Raw genomic sequence first — 19,489 nt, 5'->3', positions numbered from 1 at the left:
CCCTCGGGACTACTAGGGGCTGTACCTTTAAAATATTGGTCGTAGCGTTTCGGACCCTAATATTTTTCGATAGAAATCTCGGGGGGCCACCAGAAATCCAGGCGAGAACATCCGGTAAAATAATTTTTTATTTTAGGCGCGGTACTTTGAAGGCTGTAGCTTTTAATATATTGGTCGGAGCGCTTCGGACCCTAATAGTTTTCGATAGAACTCCTCGGGGGGCCACCAGAACTCCAGCGAGAACTCCGATTTCAGAAAAAAAAAAATTACCCCTCGGCCTTAGAATATTTTCGAGTTGCGGTACTTTGAGGGCTGTAACTTTTAAAATATTGGTCGGAGCGTTTCGGACCCTAATAGTTTTCGATAGAACTCCTCGGGGGGCCACCAGAACTCCAGCGAGAACTCCGGTAAAATATTTTTAATTTTAGGCGCGGTACTTTGAAGGGCTGTAGCTTTTAATATATTGGTCGGAGCGCTTCGGACCCTAATAGTTTTCGATAGAACTCCTCGGGGGCCACCAGAACTCCAGCGAGAACTGCCGATTTCAGAAAAAAAAATTTGTAATTTTAGGACCCTAGTCGTGACTTAGAATATTTTCGAGTTACGGTACTTTGAGGGCTGTAACTTTTAAAATATTGGTCGGAGCGTTTCGGACCCTAATAGTTTTCGATAGAACTCCTCGGGGGGCCACCAGAACTCCAGCGAGAACTCCGGTAAAATAATTTTTTAATTTTAGGCGCGGTACTTTGAAGGGCTGTAGCTTTTAATATATTGGTCGGAGCGCTTCGGACCCTAATAGTTTTCGATAGAACTCCTCGGGGGGCCACCAGAACTCCAGCGAGAACTGCCGATTTCAGAAAAAAAAATTACCCCTCGGGACTTAGAATATTTTCGAGTTGCGGTACTTTGAGGGGCTGTAACTTTTAAAATATTGGTCGGAGCGTTTCGGACCCTAATAGTTTTCGATAGAACTCCTCGGGGGGCCACCAGAACTCCAGCGAGAACTCCGGTAAAATAATTTTTTAATTTTAGGCGCGGTACTTTGAAGGGCTGTAGCTTTTAATATATTGGTCGGAGCGGCGCTTCGGACCCTAATAGTTTTTCGATAGAACTCCTCGGGGGGCCACCAGAACTCCAGCGAGAACTGCCGATTTCAGAAAAAAAAAATTACCCCTCGGGACTTAGAATATTTTCGAGTTGCGGTACTTTGAGGGGCTGTAACTTTTAAAATATTGGTCGGAGCGTTTTTCGGACCCTAATAGTTTTCGATAGAACTCCTCGGGGGGCCACCAGAACTCCAGCGAGAACTCCGGTAAAATAATTTTTTAATTTTTAGGCGCGGTACTTTGAAGGGCTGTAGCTTTTAATATATTGGTCGGAGCGCTTCGGACCCTAATAGTTTTCGATAGAACTCCTCGGGGGGCCACCAGAACTCCAGCGAGAACTGCCGATTTCAGAAAAAAAAAAGTACCCCTCGGGACTTAGAATATTTTCGAGTTGCGGTACTTTGAGGGGCTGTAACTTTTAAATATATTGGTCGGAGCGTTTCGGACCCTAATAGTTTTCGATAGAACTCCTCGGGGGGCCACCAGAAACTCCAGCGAGAACTCCTCGGTAAAATAATTTTTTAATTTTAGGCGCGGTACTTTGAAGGGCTGTAGCTTTTAATATATGGTCGGAGCGCTTCGGACCCTAATAGTTTTCGATAGAACTCCTCGGGGGGCCACCAGAACTCCAGCGAGAACTGCCGATTCAGAAAAAAAAATTACCCCCGGGACTTAGAATATTTTTCGAGGTGCCGCGGTACTTTGAGGGGCTGTAGCTTTTAATATATTGGTCGGAGCGCTTCGCACCCTAATAGTTTTCGATAGAACTCCTCGGGGGGCTACCAGAACTCCAGCGAGAACTCCGGTAAAATAATTTTTTAATTTTAGGCGCGGTACTTTGAAGGGCTGTAGCTTTTAATATATTGGTCGGAGCGCTTCGGACCCTAATAGTTTTCGATAGAACTCCTCGGGGGGCCACCAGAACTCCAGCGAGAACTGCCGATTTCAGAAAAAAAAATTACCCCTCGGGACTTGAATATTTTCGAGTTGCGGTACTTTGAGGGGCTGTAGCTTTTAATATATTGGTCGGAGCGCTTCGGACCCTAATAGTTTTCGATAGAACTCCTCGGGGGCCACCAGAACTCCAGCGAGAACTCCGGTAAAATATTTTTTTAATTTTAGGCGCGGTACTTTGAAGGGCTGTAGCTTTTAATATATTGGTCGGAGCGCTTCGGACCCTAATAGTTTTCGATAGAACTCCTCGGGGGGCCACCAGAACTCCAGCGAGAACTGCCGATTTCAGAAAAAAAAATTACCCCTCGGGACTTAGAATATTTTCGAGTTGCGGTACTTTGAGGGGCTGTAACTTTTAAAATATTGGTCGGAGCGTTTCGGACCCTAATAGTTTTCGATAGAACTCCTCGGGGGGCCACCAGAACTCCAGCGAGAACTCCGGTAAAATAATTTTTTAATTTTAGGCGCGGTACTTTGAAGGGCTGTAGCTTTTAATATATTGGTCGGAGCGCTTCGGACCCTAATAGTTTTCGATAGAACTCCTCGGGGGGCCACCAGAACTCCAGCGAGAACTGCCGATTTCAGAAAAAAAAAATTACCCCTCGGGACTTAGAATATTTTCGAGTTGCGGTACTTTGAGGGGCTGTAACTTTTAAAATATTGGTCGGAGCGTTTCGGACCCTAATAGTTTTCGATAGAACTCCTCGGGGGGCCACCAGAACTCCAGCGAGAACTCCGGTAAAATAATTTTATAATTTTAGGCGCGGTACTTTGAAGGGCTGTAGCTTTTAATATATTGGTCGGAGCGCTTCGGACCCTAATAGTTTTCGATAGAACTCCTCGGGGGGCCACCAGAACTCCAGCGAGAACTGCCGATTTCAGAAAAAAAAAATTACCCCTCGGGACTTAGAATATTTTCGAGTTGCGGTACTTTGAGGGGCTGTAGCTTTTAATATATTGGTCGGAGCGCTTCGGACCCTAATAGTTTTCGATAGAACTCCTCGGGGGGCTACCAGAACTCCAGCGAGAACTCCGGTAAAATAATTTTTTAATTTTAGGCGCGGTACTTTGAAGGGCTGTAGCTTTTAATATATTGGTCGGAGCGCTTCGGACCCTAATAGTTTTCGATAGAACTCCTCGGGGGGCCACCAGAACTCCAGCGAGAACTGCCGATTTCAGAAAAAAAAATTACCCCTCGGGACTTAGAATATTTTCGAGTTGCGGTACTTTGAGGGGCTGTAACTTTTAAAATATTGGTCGGAGCGTTTCGGACCCTAATAGTTTTCGATAGAACTCCTCGGGGGGCCACCAGAACTCCAGCGAGAACTCCGGTAAAATAATTTTTTAATTTTAGGCGCGGTACTTTGAAGGGCTGTAGCTTTTAATATATTGGTCGGAGCGCTTCGGACCCTAATAGTTTTCGATAGAACTCCTCGGGGGGCTACCAGAACTCCAGTGAGAACTGCCGATTTCAGAAAAAAAAAATTACCCCTCGGGACTTAGAATATTTTCGAGTTGCGGTACTTTGAGGGCCTGTAACTTTTGAAATATTGGTCGGAGCGTTTCGGACCCTAATAGTTTTCGATAGAACTCCTCGGGGGGCCACCAGAACTCCAGCGAGAACTCCGGTAAAATAATTTTTTAATTTTAGGCGCGGTACTTTGAAGGGCTGTAACTTTTAAAATATTGGTCGGAGCGTTTCGGACCCTAATAGTTTTCGATAGAACTCCTCGGGGGGCCACCAGAACTCCAGCGAGAACTCCGGTAAAATAATTTTTTAATTTTAGGCGCGGTACTTTGAAGGGCTGTAGCTTTTAATATATTGGTCGGAGCGCTTCGGACCCTAATAGTTTTCGATAGAACTCCTCGGGGGGCCACCAGAACTCCAGCGAGAACTGCCGATTTCAGAAAAAAAAAAATTACCCCTCGGGACTTAGAATATTTTCGAGTTGCGGTACTTTGAGAGGCTGTAACTTTTAAAATATTGGTCGGAGCGTTTCGGACCCTAATAGTTTTCGATAGAACTCCTCGGGGGGCCACCAGAACTCCAGCGAGAACTCCGGTAAAATAATTTTTTAATTTTAGGCGCGGTACTTTGAAGGGCTGTAACTTTTAAAATATTGGTCGGAGCGTTTCGGACCCTAATAGTTTTCGATAGAACTCCTCGGGGGGCCACCAGAACTCCAGCGAGAACTCCGGTAAAATAATTTTTTAATTTTAGGCGCGGTACTTTGAAGGGCTGTAGCTTTTAATATATTGGTCGGAGCGCTTCGGACCCTAATAGTTTTCGATAGAACTCCTCGGGGGGCTACCAGAACTCCAGTGAGAACTGCCGATTTCAGAAAAAAAAAATTACCCCTCGGGACTTAGAATATTTTCGAGTTGCGGTACTTTGAGGGGCTGTAACTTTTAAAATATTGGTCGGAGCGCTTCGGACCCTAATAGTTTTCGATAGAACTCCTCGGGGGGCTACCAGAACTCCAGTGAGAACTGCCGATTTCAGAAAAAAAAAAATTACCCCTCGGGACTTAGAATATTTTCGAGTTGCGGTACTTTGAGGGCCTGTAACTTTTGAAATATTGGTCGGAGCGTTTCGGACCCTTATAGTTTTCGATAGAACTCCTCGGGGGGCCACCAGAACTCCAGCGAGAACTCCGGTAAAATAATTTTTTAATTTTAGGCGCGGTACTTTGAAGGGCTGTAGCTTTTAATATATTGGTCGGAGCGCTTCGGACCCTAATAGTTTTCGATAGAACTCCTCGGGGGGCCACCAGAACTCCAGCGAGAACTGCCGATTTCAGAAAAAAAAAATTACCCCTCGGGACTTAGAATATTTTCGAGTTGCGGTACTTTGAGGGGCTGTAACTTTTAAAATATTGGTCGGAGCGTTTCGGACCCTTATAGTTTTCGATAGAACTCCTCGGGGGGCCACCAGAACTCCAGCGAGAACTGCCAATTTCAGAAAAAAAATTACCCCTCGGGGACTTAGAATATTTTCGAGTTGCGCGGTACTTTGAGGGCCTGTAACTTTTGAAATATTGGTCGGAGCGTTTCGGACCCTAATAGTTTTCGATAGAACTCCTCGGGGGGCCACCAGAACTCCAGCGAGAACTGCCAATTTCAGAAAAAAAAATTACCCCTCGGGACTTAGAATATTTTCGAGTTGCGGTACTTTGAGGGCCTGTAACTTTTGAAATATTGGTCGGAGCGTTATAAAACCTATAGGGAACTCTAGTACTCGTCGAAATCTTTCTGAATCTACCATAAAAAATTGATTTAAAAAAAAAAATGGAAATTTTTTGTTTAACTTTGACATTGATTTTTGGGCTTATTTGAACGGAACTCTTTTTAAAACCTATAGGGAACTCTAGAACTCATCGAAATCTATCCGGAACTACCATAAAAAATTTATTTTTTCAAAAATGGGGGGCGCCGTGAAGTTAGCCCCCCTTTTTTTAAAATGGTGTTTTCACCACTTTAAATGACGGAACTCTCTTTAAAAACTACAGAGAACTCTAGAACTCTTTCTGGGGAATCCAGAACTCTAATAAAAATTTCCGAATTTTGAAAAAGGGGGGCCAACTTCACAGACATTCCGAAATGTCCGCTCTGTGCGGATTTGGGGTTGCCGGCTGGGGATCAACTAGGGAGGGGGGGGGCGGGGTGTACCCGCCAAGGGACGGAAAAAGGCGGAAGTTCGCTGGTTGTCTCGGCGAGGAGCCGGGCGGTGGCAGCCCATCCGCCTTAAAGGCGGCCAGAGGACTGCATGGAGGGCGAGATGGGTGGGGGGGACTAGGGGTCAGAAGACCCCTCATCCCGCCCGCTCATCTGACATTAAATGTGGTCCGTGGGGGAGTTGAAAGGGTTTCCCTCCAACGGGATTTTTTCTCTTATTCCCCTCCTTGGACTGCGGAGGCCGGGGCTCGAGCGGGGGTTCTTGAGTCCCGACCCTGCCCCCGACCAATATCTTAGGGGGGTTGACAATGGAGTGGTGGCCCCTGTCGCCGCAACTAGCTGGCTCCCCCGGTGTGTGCGCCATTTTTTACGTACATCTCGGGGGCCTGGGGGTTCCGCGGGAGGGCGGTGTATTTGCACGCTCCTGTGGGCCCCCAGGGAGATGTGGCGCTGCTAGCAGGCGCCGGACAAGGGTAGTTTGGAAGTCATGCTTTATCGCGTTCCCATAACGCCAGAGGTGGTCACCCGCAAAAGTTTTAGCCGGTAAGAGTCCGGCATAACCGCCCACCCTTCCCCGGGGGTGGGAGTATTTATGAGAGTTTCCCCTGCGTAACAAAAAAAGGAATGAAACGAGAGAGAGTAGGTACTGAGAAGGGGAAGAGAAGAAGAGATGCAGGCTGTGTAAGATGGAGTCGTGGGAACATGTGTGGGAGGAATGTAGGGAGTGGAGATCAGGAAGAGAAAGTTGGCAGGAAGTGGTAGTATGGGTATTAGGAGAGAAGGAGGGAGAGGAATAGATGTTAGAGGTAGAAAGGGGGATGGCGGGGGAAAGTAAAAGGAGAGAGGAGAATGGGAAGGGAAAGAAAGAGAGAAAAAGGGAGAAAAAGAGTGAGAGAGAGGGGAAACTGTCAAGCTTATGGTTTAAATCGATTTATCATTTATATCAATTATATTAATATATGTGGCGGCTGGCCCTATCGCGCCTAAGGGCCTTGGCACATAGAAAAACTTAAGCAGTAAAACTTAAGCAGTAAGAAATCAACAGTATGGATTCGCTACCGCTTAGGGCCGTGCCTTAAGTTCTTGACTGTGATTGGCTGATTTGCTTACTGCTTAAGTTTTTCTATGTGCCAAGGCCCTTAGGCGCGACAGGGCCAGCCGCCACATATATTAATATAATTGATATAAATGATAAATCGATTTAAACCATAGACATATTAACATAGACTGCTTATGTTGGTAGCGGAACATGAGTTTTCTCTGTTCCTGAGGGAAAAGAAAAGCATGAATGATTTGTCAGTTTGTCGATAGAGAAAGACAGAACTTCTTTTATCAATATTCGCGACAAAATCACATATCCCAATTTTTTCAACTTTAAGATTTTCTTTTGGGTTGAAGGGTTTATTTGCGACCTATGGTCTCTTTAAGACTTTTGTTCCTCTTGATGAGCAGAATTTTTTAAGCCAATAAAAAAGTTTGACCTTAAATTTCAAGGTCAAGATCAATTTTGCGGATGCAACTTTTTTCAGATCTTTACCGATCTCGATCTGGAGAATCATCTGTCAAAGCCATGACATATAATTTTTTACCACCCGGTACATTGGCCCAGAGTTAGCCATACATTATATGAAAATTCTTCCTTCAAAATATTGTATGCTTCATGTCTCTTACTGTTTACATAATTATAAAGCTTTTTTATATCGGTTATACTTGGAGCTACTTCTTTTTTTTGTCGTATCAGCTCTCGTTTCCATTACTGTTTTGTTAACTGAATGGCTAAAATCTTCTTTACGAAGAGAAAGAAAATCTTCAACTAGAGCCTTTTTAACAGGATCATGATTTTTAATACACTGTGAGCGCCATAATTCTCCAACTTCTTTTAATAACGTACCTAACTGAAATGCTGTATAAGCAGCCTCAAATTTCTGAGTTTCTGTATTATATCGAGCTACTTGATATACTGCTTTAATACAGTCATCGTAATATTTTGGTTCATATAGTGAGGCAAAATCTGTAATTTCATTGTTTATTTCTTTCAATGCTTTTAAAAATCGTCCAAGTGTTCGTAATCGATTTCGCACCATATCGTGTTGATGCTGCGGTTTGTATTTCATACAAAGTTTGTTACCATATCGAATAATTAATTCGTCATATCTTATAAGACGCGTAATAGAATCTTCTTTTAACACTGGAAAGATCACTTTTTTTAGAGTTTGAGAAGCTATTTCATTAATTCTACCGAGGATTGCTCGTCCAAGGACTGTTATTATTCGATTTTTAGAATGTTTTACATTTACACACTTTCGAACATGATTTCGTAAAGTATTTTTAGAAAAAAATCCGTGACATTTGATACACACTCCATATTCATTAGCTGTTTTGTTAAACTTTATATTCGGTCTTCTAACAACATGTAACTTGCCATCATTTAACATTTTGTTCGTATTAAATTGAAATTCTCCTTTTCGACGTATTGTTTCAATAATTCTTTTACGTTCAAGACATCCTTTCGGTAATCTAGCGAATTTCTTAACATCTTCTTCATTACGATGTACACTTTCTAAATGTCTTGCAATTTTTGCTTTTGGTAAATTACAATAAAAACAGTAATATTTTTTTGTGCCACTACGAGAATTATCAATTGTAAGTTGTGCATCATCACATCCTGATACACCCGATGCATTTGCGGTTGTTGATAAATTAAAAGTAGTCGATTCGTTTAACCTATTGTTACATGCACTTGCTTCATTTTCGTTTATAAGTTCATCATTGCTTTCATAATCTGTGTAGCTAGCTGAATCTTCTGATGGTTCATAATCTTTGTCAAAGTAGTTCTCATCTTCGATATTTTCATTATTTTTCTCCAGATTATTCTCCACTTGTTCTTCTATTATAGTATTTCCTAATTCCACTAAACATAAAACATTACTGTATATATATAACTTTATCAAATATGTAAAGATGTAAATATGTGTAAATAAAATTTTAATAAAACTTATATATAATTTTTATGACAAAATTTTATTGATAAAATTTTACTTATTATTAACTAACTTTGGGTAATATCTTCAATTTCAGGAAAATTTTCTAATGTATATGTATTATCTAAAGGCATCAATTCATCCATTATAAAAGAAGTATCATTAATACTACTACAATCTAGCAAACAGTTTCCTATTTCTTCATTGTTATAATTACTTTGTTGTAAAATTAATGATTTGTCTGATACAGTTAAATTTGGCGAGTCACTTTCAGACTGATACCTGCAATCAAACATAAATAATTTATATAGATTCTTTATATATGCATAAAAATAAATACATGATATATTTCAATGCAAATTAGTCACAAAAATAAACATTGAAATAAAAAACTAAAATATCTCTAATTCCTTGTTCAGGAACATGTTTTGTCTGAATACTGCTTCAATCTAGAAAAATCCAAGAAAAATGTGTGTAATACTTTCAACAATATAACAATTTATAAAACAAATAGTATGTATAATACACAGAAAAAATAGAAAATAAAGCGTAACCATAAAATAATATGTAAGACATGGCAAAAAGAATATAAAGCATAGCGTTAAAATAAAACTAGATTAATTATTAGTTTTTGATGTTTTAGTTTTATGAAACATTAATTGATATAAATATTTCTAGAAATAGTAAAGAGAAATGTTTTCTTCTAATAGAAAAAATAATGCTGTTTGTAGAAAGAAACAAATTTAAAAAAATTTTTAATGAAAAATTAATTCTTTATTTAACTTTTTTAATTAAAGTACTTTTTTTTTAATATAATAAAATAAATTTGAATTTAAAAATCAAATATTTACAAAATTGTAATTATAACTATTTTAGATAAAATTATTTAAATTAAAGAGTCTTAACTATATATTTCATTCCTTTATGAAATATTTGTGATGCGCTATGTCGTACATATATTTTACATACTTGTCTTCAAAAGTGTCTTGTTGCCATAAATTGCCGCATACATCTGAAATAACTAGCAAATTATTCGTATTTTAGTAAATTAAAATTTTTCATTTTATTATTGTGCAACATTAGAAAAACTTTATTTACCTGCATACTTCCGGCTCTGTAATTGTTTCAGATTTGTTTTTTCTGTCATTACATATTAGTTGCTTGCTTGAATTTTCATTATATGACAAGTTTTTATAAAATGCGCGATTAAACGCATCAAGCAGAAATTGAGAACGATCTATAAAAGCGGCAGATGTTAAAATAAAATATCAATTATTTCAAAATAAGAAACTAAAGGAAAAACTGATAGGTAAATGAATATGTATATGTTACATGACATTTTAATTAAAAATACCAAAACTTCTATCAGATTTTTATTTCTATCTTATTTTGACTTCAAATTACCTTGTATATTATTAAACTGTTTATTGCTCTTTCCACTCTCTTTATAATTTTGTAAAACACGCCTTTTGTTATGTCCGTCGAGAATTTTTCTATCTTCAGTTTCATTCATTTCTGTTAATAAATAATATCTTTATATAAACATTATATAGATATTTTATCTTTCAGCTCTAGGATTTTTATGACTTAGAAATTTACTGTGTACCTTCCAATTTCTGTTCATTATATAATATTAATTTATTATCTTTTCAAAACTTATAATTATTAGTACTTCTACTTTCATAATTTTATAGAACAATCTTTAAATTTACTTCATTTTCATTTTCTATCTTTATTTCTATTTTTGTTGTATCTTATAATCTCTACAATTGCTTTGCGAAACATACTTTTCTCTATTTATGCAATCGATAAATGTAAAAACTTAGAAGTCAAAAATGTTTTAAAAATATTTTGAATACAATAATTGAACATCATACCTGAGTTATCTTGTAGATTATTATATAACTTAATTTCATTTGTTTGTTTTTTATTTTTGTAATTATTTGTTATTCCAGTATCATCATTGTGTAGAATAACGCCTAAATTAATTTCATTTTCTTGTACGTTTTTCACTCTTATGTTCATCTTACTTATGTCCTTTTTGTTATTGAGTTCTTGAATTTGATTTTCCTTTTTTTGTTTTTCGTTTAAATAAAGTTCTTTTTTTACAACTGTAATTAATAATTTTAAAAATTTCAATAGTATACCCTAATAATCAAATCAGCAATCAGCAAAGAATTTTAATGTTTAATAAACAATAGATAAAATGAAAATCCAATATCAAATTTAAACATTTGGAATTATATCTAGTGATTAACTCATTTTTTCTAAAACAAATTAGAAAAAAGTAAAGTAAAAAAATAATAAATTATTAAGTTTTACATTATAATAACATTTAGTCAATAGACAATATAGTTTATTTCTCTATTTATTTTTAACTTATTAAATTAAACAATTATTAATGATAACCCAATAACTATCTCTAAATTAATAAAATAATATGTAAAAAAAAATACAAAACAGTATTATAATAAGTATGTAAAATTCATAGAATTAAAAATTAATATGTAGATACCTTTTATATAAAAGTTCGGTAATATTTTATTTTCTATTATGGTTGGAATCTGACGTTGGTGCGTTACTTGATCTAATTTTGAAAAAATATTACATAGTTAGTAGTTTTACAAATATTAGACACATTTAAAAATATACATTAAAGTTAAGACTTATTTGTTTTATGCCCATTTCTACCAATGTAGATTAACTTTAATCTTGGTTTAACTTACTTTCTATCTTTTTCTAACTTTTAGAACTAGGAAAAGATTACAGGTAAGTTAAACCAAGATTAAAATTAACCTGCGTTGATAGAAATGGACATTATATAGTACTATAATAGATTTATTACTCTGTATTATTCATTTTCTTACTTGTTTTTCTGATAACTTTCGTCAAATAAATGTAAGGAATATTCATATTTAAATTATTCGCAATATTTTTAAGTACACCATAGTTTCCTGAAAAAGAATAAAAATATTGATAACATTTATATGTTTAAAAAGTTAAATTACATTTTTTCACTTATAAAATATTACTGGTTACAATAAAAGATACATTCCACTCAACACTACAAATGCTTCGAAGCACTTCTTTTCTCCTTTCTCTCAATAAAGAAAGAAGCAGAAGAAGGATGCTTCAAAGTGTTTGTAGCATCAAATGAAGCTGTGACAAGCGCAGCTGTGACAATTGTGTTTAAGTTAGAATATACGTACCATGCTTAGCTATTATAACGTCATGTTTCTCTTTTCTGTTTGTCCACACATAGTGCTTTCGATTTCTTTTTATTAAGAAATAATGTATTTTTGCCATGTTTTCTATTTAAAAAAACAGTGAATTTGCTTAAGTAAATACAACAAACTTTGTATGCAAATTGAAGACTATCATTACCTAACCTAAATTAAACTTTCTTACCTCAGCTTATCTAAATACAAAAAACGCAGAAAAACTTGATTCAATATTCAATATTGATTCCGTCAAACAACGAAACGTTACGTTTACATACTAATAACGTCCACCTAATCTTTGATTTCCACGTATACGTTGCCGCGCTTCACAGTCATCAAATACAAAATGACATAGATGCATATGCATAGCATGAGAATGTTCAGACCAATGAGCATGCATTGTAAATTAAGGTCGGTATTCATAGTAATGCTGGGTCTACAATGGGAGTCGCAAAGTCGTGAGTCGCAAGAATTGACCAATCACAGTCGATTATTCTCCTCAAATTCGATTGTGATTGGTCAATTCTTGCGACTCATGACTTTGCGACTCGCATTCTAGACCTAGCATAAGTATTCATATTTAAGATCGTTTTAAGTATGGTCAGATGTAGATTTGAGACATCGTCCAACCAATAAAATGTTAGTATTAGTAAGACATTACTTAAAACAATCTTGAAATAAGATACGACTATGAATAACGGCTTAAGTGGTTCATATTGAACGCTCATTAGTTTAAACAGTCTTATGCTATACATATGCAGCTATTACTACGTTTACGCAAGCATTATTTCTGTAGCTTGCGATAATTCTTTCGTGTAAACAAGATTTTGTAGTAGCTTACGTTAATTTACTCCGCGTAAATGAGTGAATTATCGTAAGTCACAGAAGTAACGCTCGCGTAAACGTATTATGTCATTTTGATAGCTATTAATTTTATTAGAAATATATGCGTGTATATATGTAATGTTGGTAATTGTGTACATCGAGGGGACCACCTTGGATGACTTTGATATTTTAGTATGTTGTCAAGGTCACCCTCCTGAGTGACCTTTAGAAGGTTTTAGCCCGCACTCGTTATTTGTTAAAAAGTTATTAACAAAAAAATTGTGGAAAATATAGCAGCTATTTTGAATATTGGAAGGCATAAATGATTAATATGTATGTCGAAATAGTTCACGTAAAGTCGTATTACAGTTATGTTTTCGCAATCTCATCAACAATGAATCCTGTCTAGCGAGGTGGTTATGAAACGACATCATCAAAAATCAGCTGACAGTAAAAATACTAAAATATTTGCAAGGTGCCGTGTACGTCGTCATTCCCGCACTTGACGTAATAATCTGAGTGTACAACCGGTGATAAAAATAACCTGCCGCAAAGTCAAACTATGTTTCTTGGAGCTAAAATATCTTTTTTAGTGTTTATTGCAAATATTTCGACAACCGTTGAAGATATATAGATAATTTAAAACAGACTGTTTACATTGCAATCTGTTGTATTAAAATTGCCCGATTTTATTAATGCCAATTACGTATGTCAGTATATTATAACAATATAGCGCATGGAAGCATAAGGAAACGGGCGCCAGGCAACGTTTCAATGTCATAAAACGCTCATATCTTTGCAACCATAAATAACAGAAATATAATTCAAAAACATTTTTAGTTCGTATTCTGTTGTAATTGAACAACCCGATTTTGTTCATACCAATTACATATTTCCGTATATTAAGACGAAAAAGTGCACGAGAATCTGGTGGAACGTCACGACCTTAGCTTTCGGTTTCTTCACTCTTTATCGTCTCAAATAACAGAAATGTATAACTAGCATTAATAAAATCAGATAATTTCAATAGAGCAAAGTATAAACTAACAAGTGCTCTTTAAATCATCAAGAATAGACACTTTTCTTGCACAACAATATGATCTCAAGCAATTGATTCAGTCTACTAAGAAGTCGATCGATTCAGTTATTATTTTGATCTGATAAATGTGTATCTGCTCAATTCGACGGCACGCGTAAAGATACACGACGTGATTTCATACTCATGCGCTGATGTTTGCATTTAGCGCGCACACTATCGTGTTTCTTGAGGTTTTCTCTTTGTAGCTGAACTAATATAAGTTAAAAAAGCAAAAGTGTCGAGAAGATTTAAAATTACAAAAGAAAGGATTTTTCCAAGCTATTATGTATATAAGACACTTTTTTATCATTGAATATTTTTTCAACCGTTAAATGCCTGAGTAAATAGTAAAATACACAAACACGTATTATATGTTTTTTCTGTTTCCCAACCCCTTAACAAATGTTTTGTGAAATTGGAAATTATTATATGTAGTTTTGTTATCATACTTAACAAAGTCACTGTCCCTAAAATAATAGTATATATATAACTAAATAAGACAGGATTTCTTTGGTAACCTGTTAATTGATAGGTTTCCAAAATCCTTTCTTATACATGATTGGGGACAGTCCCCAAAGTAATCTTTTCTTATATACGATTACTTTGGGGACAGTCCCCAAAGTAATCTTTTCTCATATACGATTACTTTGGGAACAGTCCTCAAAGTAATCTATTTGTGTATAAAATAATGAGGACGGGTCTCAAAGTAATCGTTTGTCCCCAAAGTAATCACTTTATATCAAATTTTGTCCTCATAATAATCGATTTGTATATATATATATATGTATATGTATATAATAAGGTTTTATTTCGTGTGCCAATTATTTCCACCAATTATCTCAGAAAGTATTGGTTTATTGGAAAAGTGTTTCAGATAAAAGTTGAAAGGTTCGAAAGGAGCCAATAGACGATCTTATTGGATTTTGGATCCCGGGCCTGTATTGAGCCCAATATATCCCAGCGAGAAATAACCCATCGAATCGACGTCTAATTGACGTCGAAAACGTATATCAAAAAGTAATTAAAATATTTATCAATTTCGATTGATTTATGGCACAACTTTCGATGACTTTTTTACTCAGAATAAATCGATTTTGACTCGATATTGATTATTATTTCCTCACTGTAGATATGGGCCGATTCACCACCTCCGATTAACATGATCCTCCGATTAAACTCTTCGGCTCTCTCTAAGGGGGGGTCCATAGACTTGCAAGTTGCGAGGAGAAGACGGATGAATTGATAAGAGGGATTATTTAAAAATGGGAGAATATCTCTTGGAGATTGAGGAAAGGTTTCAATGTATTTAACTCCTCACTGTATTTAACTAAATAAGAGGCTTTACTGCAGTACAATCCGCAATTAAATATTACATGCTTAATATTTTGCATTGGGTTGCCGCAAGGGCAGCGTTCGGCTGATGACAAAGAACGAGACGTCTGTAGCGTGGACATAAAGTAAAGCATACATAGAAAAACGTAAGACGTAAAAAAATGTAAGATATATAGCCTTTCGCGACTTACGTTATTCTCTACCTTATTTTCACTGTTAGAAGTAGTGCGTGAATATCACACACTTTATCGCGTGTGATGTGTGTCCGCCGTTTTAAGACGTCTGTTAATGTGTTACTTTTTCACGCACGAATAAGTGTTTGATTATATTAGCGTGTGTGACTTGTCACACAGCTAGAAATGTGTAACTTAATTATGTGTGTGATTTTTAATGCGCCTATAAATGTGTAAAAAAGGGTCGCAGCCACTTTTATACACATGTATATGTGTAATTTGATGAAAGCACTTTTTTTACACGTTTCTTGCCGTACATACGTACGTGATTTTAAATCACGTATATCACGTTATATAATGTGATTATAAACGGCAAGAAACGTGTAAAAAATACCTTCACCAAATTACATATATGCGTGTATAAAAGTAACATTTTAGATTTAGAGTAATGACACACAATGAGATGTGATATTATTAAAGCAATAAAAATTTATTAAAGTATACAATGAAAGTAAGTATATTGCGCGAGAATATCAACTTGGGCAAATTTTTATTACGTCAATAAAACTCTATGATAATGTGCTCGTGAAAATAGTAACTCTCATTGAAGTTAGGTTGTAACCGTACGGAGGTGTGATGCTCCTCTTGATATCAATATTAGTGTCACTGACACGGTCGCTACTCGATTTTATCCCGAGAAACCGAGAAAGGATTATGAAAATTATGGTAAGAATTTAGAGATTTCCAACCTTTCAACGCGCCGCTGATTCCCCTTTTCTCCTTCTGTTTCAGATTGCCTCTTTGCCACCGGATCTAGGATCGCCGCTGGACCAAGCACTACGGACCTCCTCTGGACTGCAGCTGTGCACCGCTGACTGTGTCGCCGGACCTTCGCTGGACCGCTTCAGGATCTCCCCGCACGGATGTGGGATCGCCAACAGGTAAGTATTAGGATCAGGTAGGTATATCGATTTGGTAAGTTGACCGCACACGAGTGAATTTAAATAAATGTATTTCTTTTTTAAATAGTAAAATATCATTTACTTTATTCGATTTCCAGAGAATACAAGATTTCAATACTCTAGGGTCTTAAAGATTTAACGCGTCTGCCACGGGATAATCTACGCCGAGTATAAGTATCTACTACCAAGCGCTCTTGGAGCTCAAAGACGAATCGACCGTACTACTCGGAGTCCCGACGAATAATCCTCGAACCTTGGGCTCCGCTCCGGCTCCCGACTTCGGAGCTGGTACCCCACTCTAGCGCGGATACGCCCCTTTACATCTGCGTCGCACCTGCTCGTCCCACGTCCGCAGGTGGTGTTCGTCGCTTCCGCGTTCCATCGCTATTGTTCGCCGTGCCAGATGTTGCCGCGAACAAAAGGCCCATTGTAACTTGTTATTCGCATACTTGTACGAGTCAACAGGTTTCGGAATAAATATTTGCGCATACCTTTTCGACGGTTCCTTTACGCTTCTACGCAGTGTCCTATTTCCCATAATCATTGATTAATCTTTAATTAATTTTAAACATATTATTGTTGCTACTGCTGGAACGGGGACTGCATGTACATGATTTATTCTATCGATCAACGCATGAAACAATTCTTCGTGACGCGTTTTGCTCACCTGGGTCATCCGCGGCTTTCGGTGCGCTCTATCTTATCTCCGCGTGGCACCATGAAATACCATTTGTGGTAACTCCGTTTACTTTAATCGGCCCCGGCCCGACATATCGATCGCCCGCAACAATCATACCGTCCCAATCGACCGACCAGGTGATTGGATTACGCCGATATGGTAGCCGTTTTTTCACGTACCGACCGTGGATCGCGATCTCTCCATTTACGCGTCTAGCCCGCTGGCCAATGGTCATTTGGCGTCTCTATCGCAACGCCCGCAACTTGCTTACGCCTACGCCCCGCCAATCGTATCGCTGGCTGGTCGTAACCGCTGACCATGCCCACATGGTACCGCCATCTCGGATCCTACGCGCTCGATTCGCTGACCGATGGTCATCTCGCGTTGACTTTGGTGCCTATAACGCGTTTACACCCACGCCTTGCCCCTCGGATAGGTGGCTGCCCGAAATTGCTGACCGCGCATCCGTGGTATCTCCATCTTGGATTGTATATGTTCGGCTCGCGGACCGATGGTTATTTCGCGTTGGCCGCGATGCCTGCCTCGCGTTTACATTCATGTCTTGCCCCTCGGGTAGGTGGCTGTCCGAAATTGCTGACCGCGCCTCCGTGGTATCACCATTTCGGGATGTGCGCGCTCGGCTGGCGGACCGATTGCCATTTCGCGTTGACAGCGATACCCCCATCGCGTTTGCGTCGTTATCTCGCCAATCGGATCTGTGGTATGCCTAATCCGCTGACCACGCCCCGTGGCACCTTCGTTTTGGACGGTGGCCTTTTCGCGCGCGCGTCAAATTCCAATTTCGCATTTGCTCACGCCGCTGAGCTTGTTATCGGGGATAGGAAAGGTACGCGAAAGCAGAAATACAGTTTCGCTATCCACACCGGTAGTTTTATTCTCCACCTTCGCTCGTGGATATCTTCAATGATTTGACGGTCATAGACCGTCTTGCATTATGCACTCGCCTTTAATCCTACTCGCGTGCCTACGCATAACATGATTCTCATGCCCGTATCGCCTCGCTCGCGGTACGAACTTCTCGTTCGTTTGCCTTTAAGGCTATGTTACGTGTACCACGGAACATCGCAAACTCATACTTGGTTTTATTTAACCTTAATCGATCGGTTAATTAAAAGGAACAATTCTGCCGTTAATCTTAAACAAAACTTGGAAATCTTTCTTAAACGTAAACTTTGTGAAATTAATGACATTCTTTGACCGACGCCTGAGTCAAATCACAACAACGAAACTAAACTTGTCCTCCGGGGACCGGGTTCTCTTTTCCCGTTAATCTTAATGCAAACAAAAGAATACATTTCTGTCCTCTCGATACTCTACATAGATACGTAGTCATATCGACCCTTTTAACACTATTACCGACTTTCGTCGTATTTATCACCTGACATTTGAAAGAAATATAGAAATAATGCTACACTTTATTTACACGCACTTAATCGTTAGTTTTACTGTTTGTCTATTACAGTCGACACGACACCCTCGTCGCGTCTTGTACGCCGCTTGTATCAATCGCTGTTGCGCCCGCAGATCCGTCGGGCTGGCTCTTTCGGTGTCCCGCTCCGTTGACTTGACGACGGGCTTCTTCCCCGTCTTCATTTTCGGCTTGACGAGCGGCTGTGGTAAGATTCTGTCCTCCAGGACGGTCGGCCCCTGCTTGCGCATCGCGGGAGTCGGCACGATTGCAGCCGTCGGCTGCAAGGTAATCATAAATTCGATCAATAAACTGATCAGAAATATTATAACGTCGGATAACGCGCAAAAATGTAAATAGTACATAAAAATGTAAGAAGCTTAACTCAACTTAAAACAGATTCTGCTTTTTTTTTAATACCTACATTAAGGAGACTTGGATAGTGAAACGTGTGTGTTGTGCATGCGTGTGAGAGTTGCGGATAAATTAGGCGAGAGTTTAGAAGGAAATAGGAGGCGAGATAGGCGTTAAACCGATAGAAAGGTAGGAAGAAAAACTTAAATTTAGGATAGGATAATAGATGTAGCAAGGAAATATTAATTAGTGAAGGAAAAGAGCGTTAAATGTTTTAGAGAGAGGGAGAGGTTAGGTGAGAGAAGGCAGGAGAATAACGCTGTGTGTTCCAAAAGGGAGCGAAATTTGCGTCACGCATAGAGTAGGTAGCGACACTAGACGGAACAGTCTAGGTATATAGGCAGCGGTTAAGGAGATTGACTAGAAGGAGTGCGTGAACGAGCGACGGACAGGATGGAGGGAGAGGCAGGCGAGAGTGAGAATGCAGCAATAAGAAATAAAGATGTGAATCCGGCTACAACTTTAGATAGTCCAAGCAGTGAGAAAACGGGTAAAGAAATTTTTGCCACTCCAAAAGAAGAAAAGAGAGGAAAAGGAAGACTTACAAAGGAAGAGTTAAGAATGAGAAAAAGATCGAGCTCGATCAGCATATTGGAGTTTATGACAAGTGACAACAGCACGGCATGTGAGTTAGCAAAAGCTAAGAAGAAAAGAGAGGAA

At 38.4% G+C, this 19,489-nt stretch overlaps 1 protein-coding gene across 1 annotated transcript; it reads right to left on the bottom strand.

Moving 5' to 3' along the window:
- Positions 1-7,062: 7,062 nt before the first annotated feature.
- LOC139813153 (uncharacterized) lies at positions 7,063-12,349 on the bottom strand. The gene is made up of 10 exons (XM_071778503.1): positions 12,125-12,349; positions 11,926-12,027; positions 11,584-11,670; positions 11,232-11,303; positions 10,594-10,827; positions 10,121-10,231; positions 9,815-9,953; positions 9,686-9,737; positions 8,790-8,998; positions 7,063-8,646 (listed from the first exon to the last, which is right to left on the bottom strand). Exons 7-10 carry the CDS (start codon positions 9,861-9,863, stop codon positions 7,418-7,420), a joined length of 1,539 nt encoding a protein of 512 aa, XP_071634604.1. The 5' UTR covers positions 9,864-9,953; positions 10,121-10,231; positions 10,594-10,827; positions 11,232-11,303; positions 11,584-11,670; positions 11,926-12,027; positions 12,125-12,349; the 3' UTR covers positions 7,063-7,417.
- Between the last annotated feature and the right edge of the window lie 7,140 nt (positions 12,350-19,489).

Source organism: Temnothorax longispinosus, chromosome 5, assembly GCF_030848805.1.
Source record: "Temnothorax longispinosus isolate EJ_2023e chromosome 5, Tlon_JGU_v1, whole genome shotgun sequence".
In the NCBI taxonomy this organism is placed as follows: domain Eukaryota; kingdom Metazoa; phylum Arthropoda; class Insecta; order Hymenoptera; family Formicidae; genus Temnothorax; species Temnothorax longispinosus.
The sequence above is the reverse complement of the archived record's forward strand: the minus strand, read 5'-3'. Positions and strand labels throughout refer to the sequence as shown.

What these genes read in the sequence shown, in the direction of transcription:
- LOC139813153 (XM_071778503.1), bottom strand. Translation starts at nt 9,863, where the DNA reads ATGACAGAAAAAACAAATCTGAAACAATTACAGAGCCGGAAGTATGCA. An exon ending in ACAGAGCCGGAAGTATGCAG is followed by an intron (nt 9,738 to 9,814) that starts GTAAATAAAGTT and finishes ATAATTTGCTAG; the next exon opens with TTATTTCAGATGTATGCGGC. An exon ending in AATTGAAGATATTACCCAAA is followed by an intron (nt 8,647 to 8,789) that starts GTTAGTTAATAA and finishes TTTTATGTTTAG; the next exon opens with TGGAATTAGGAAATACTATA.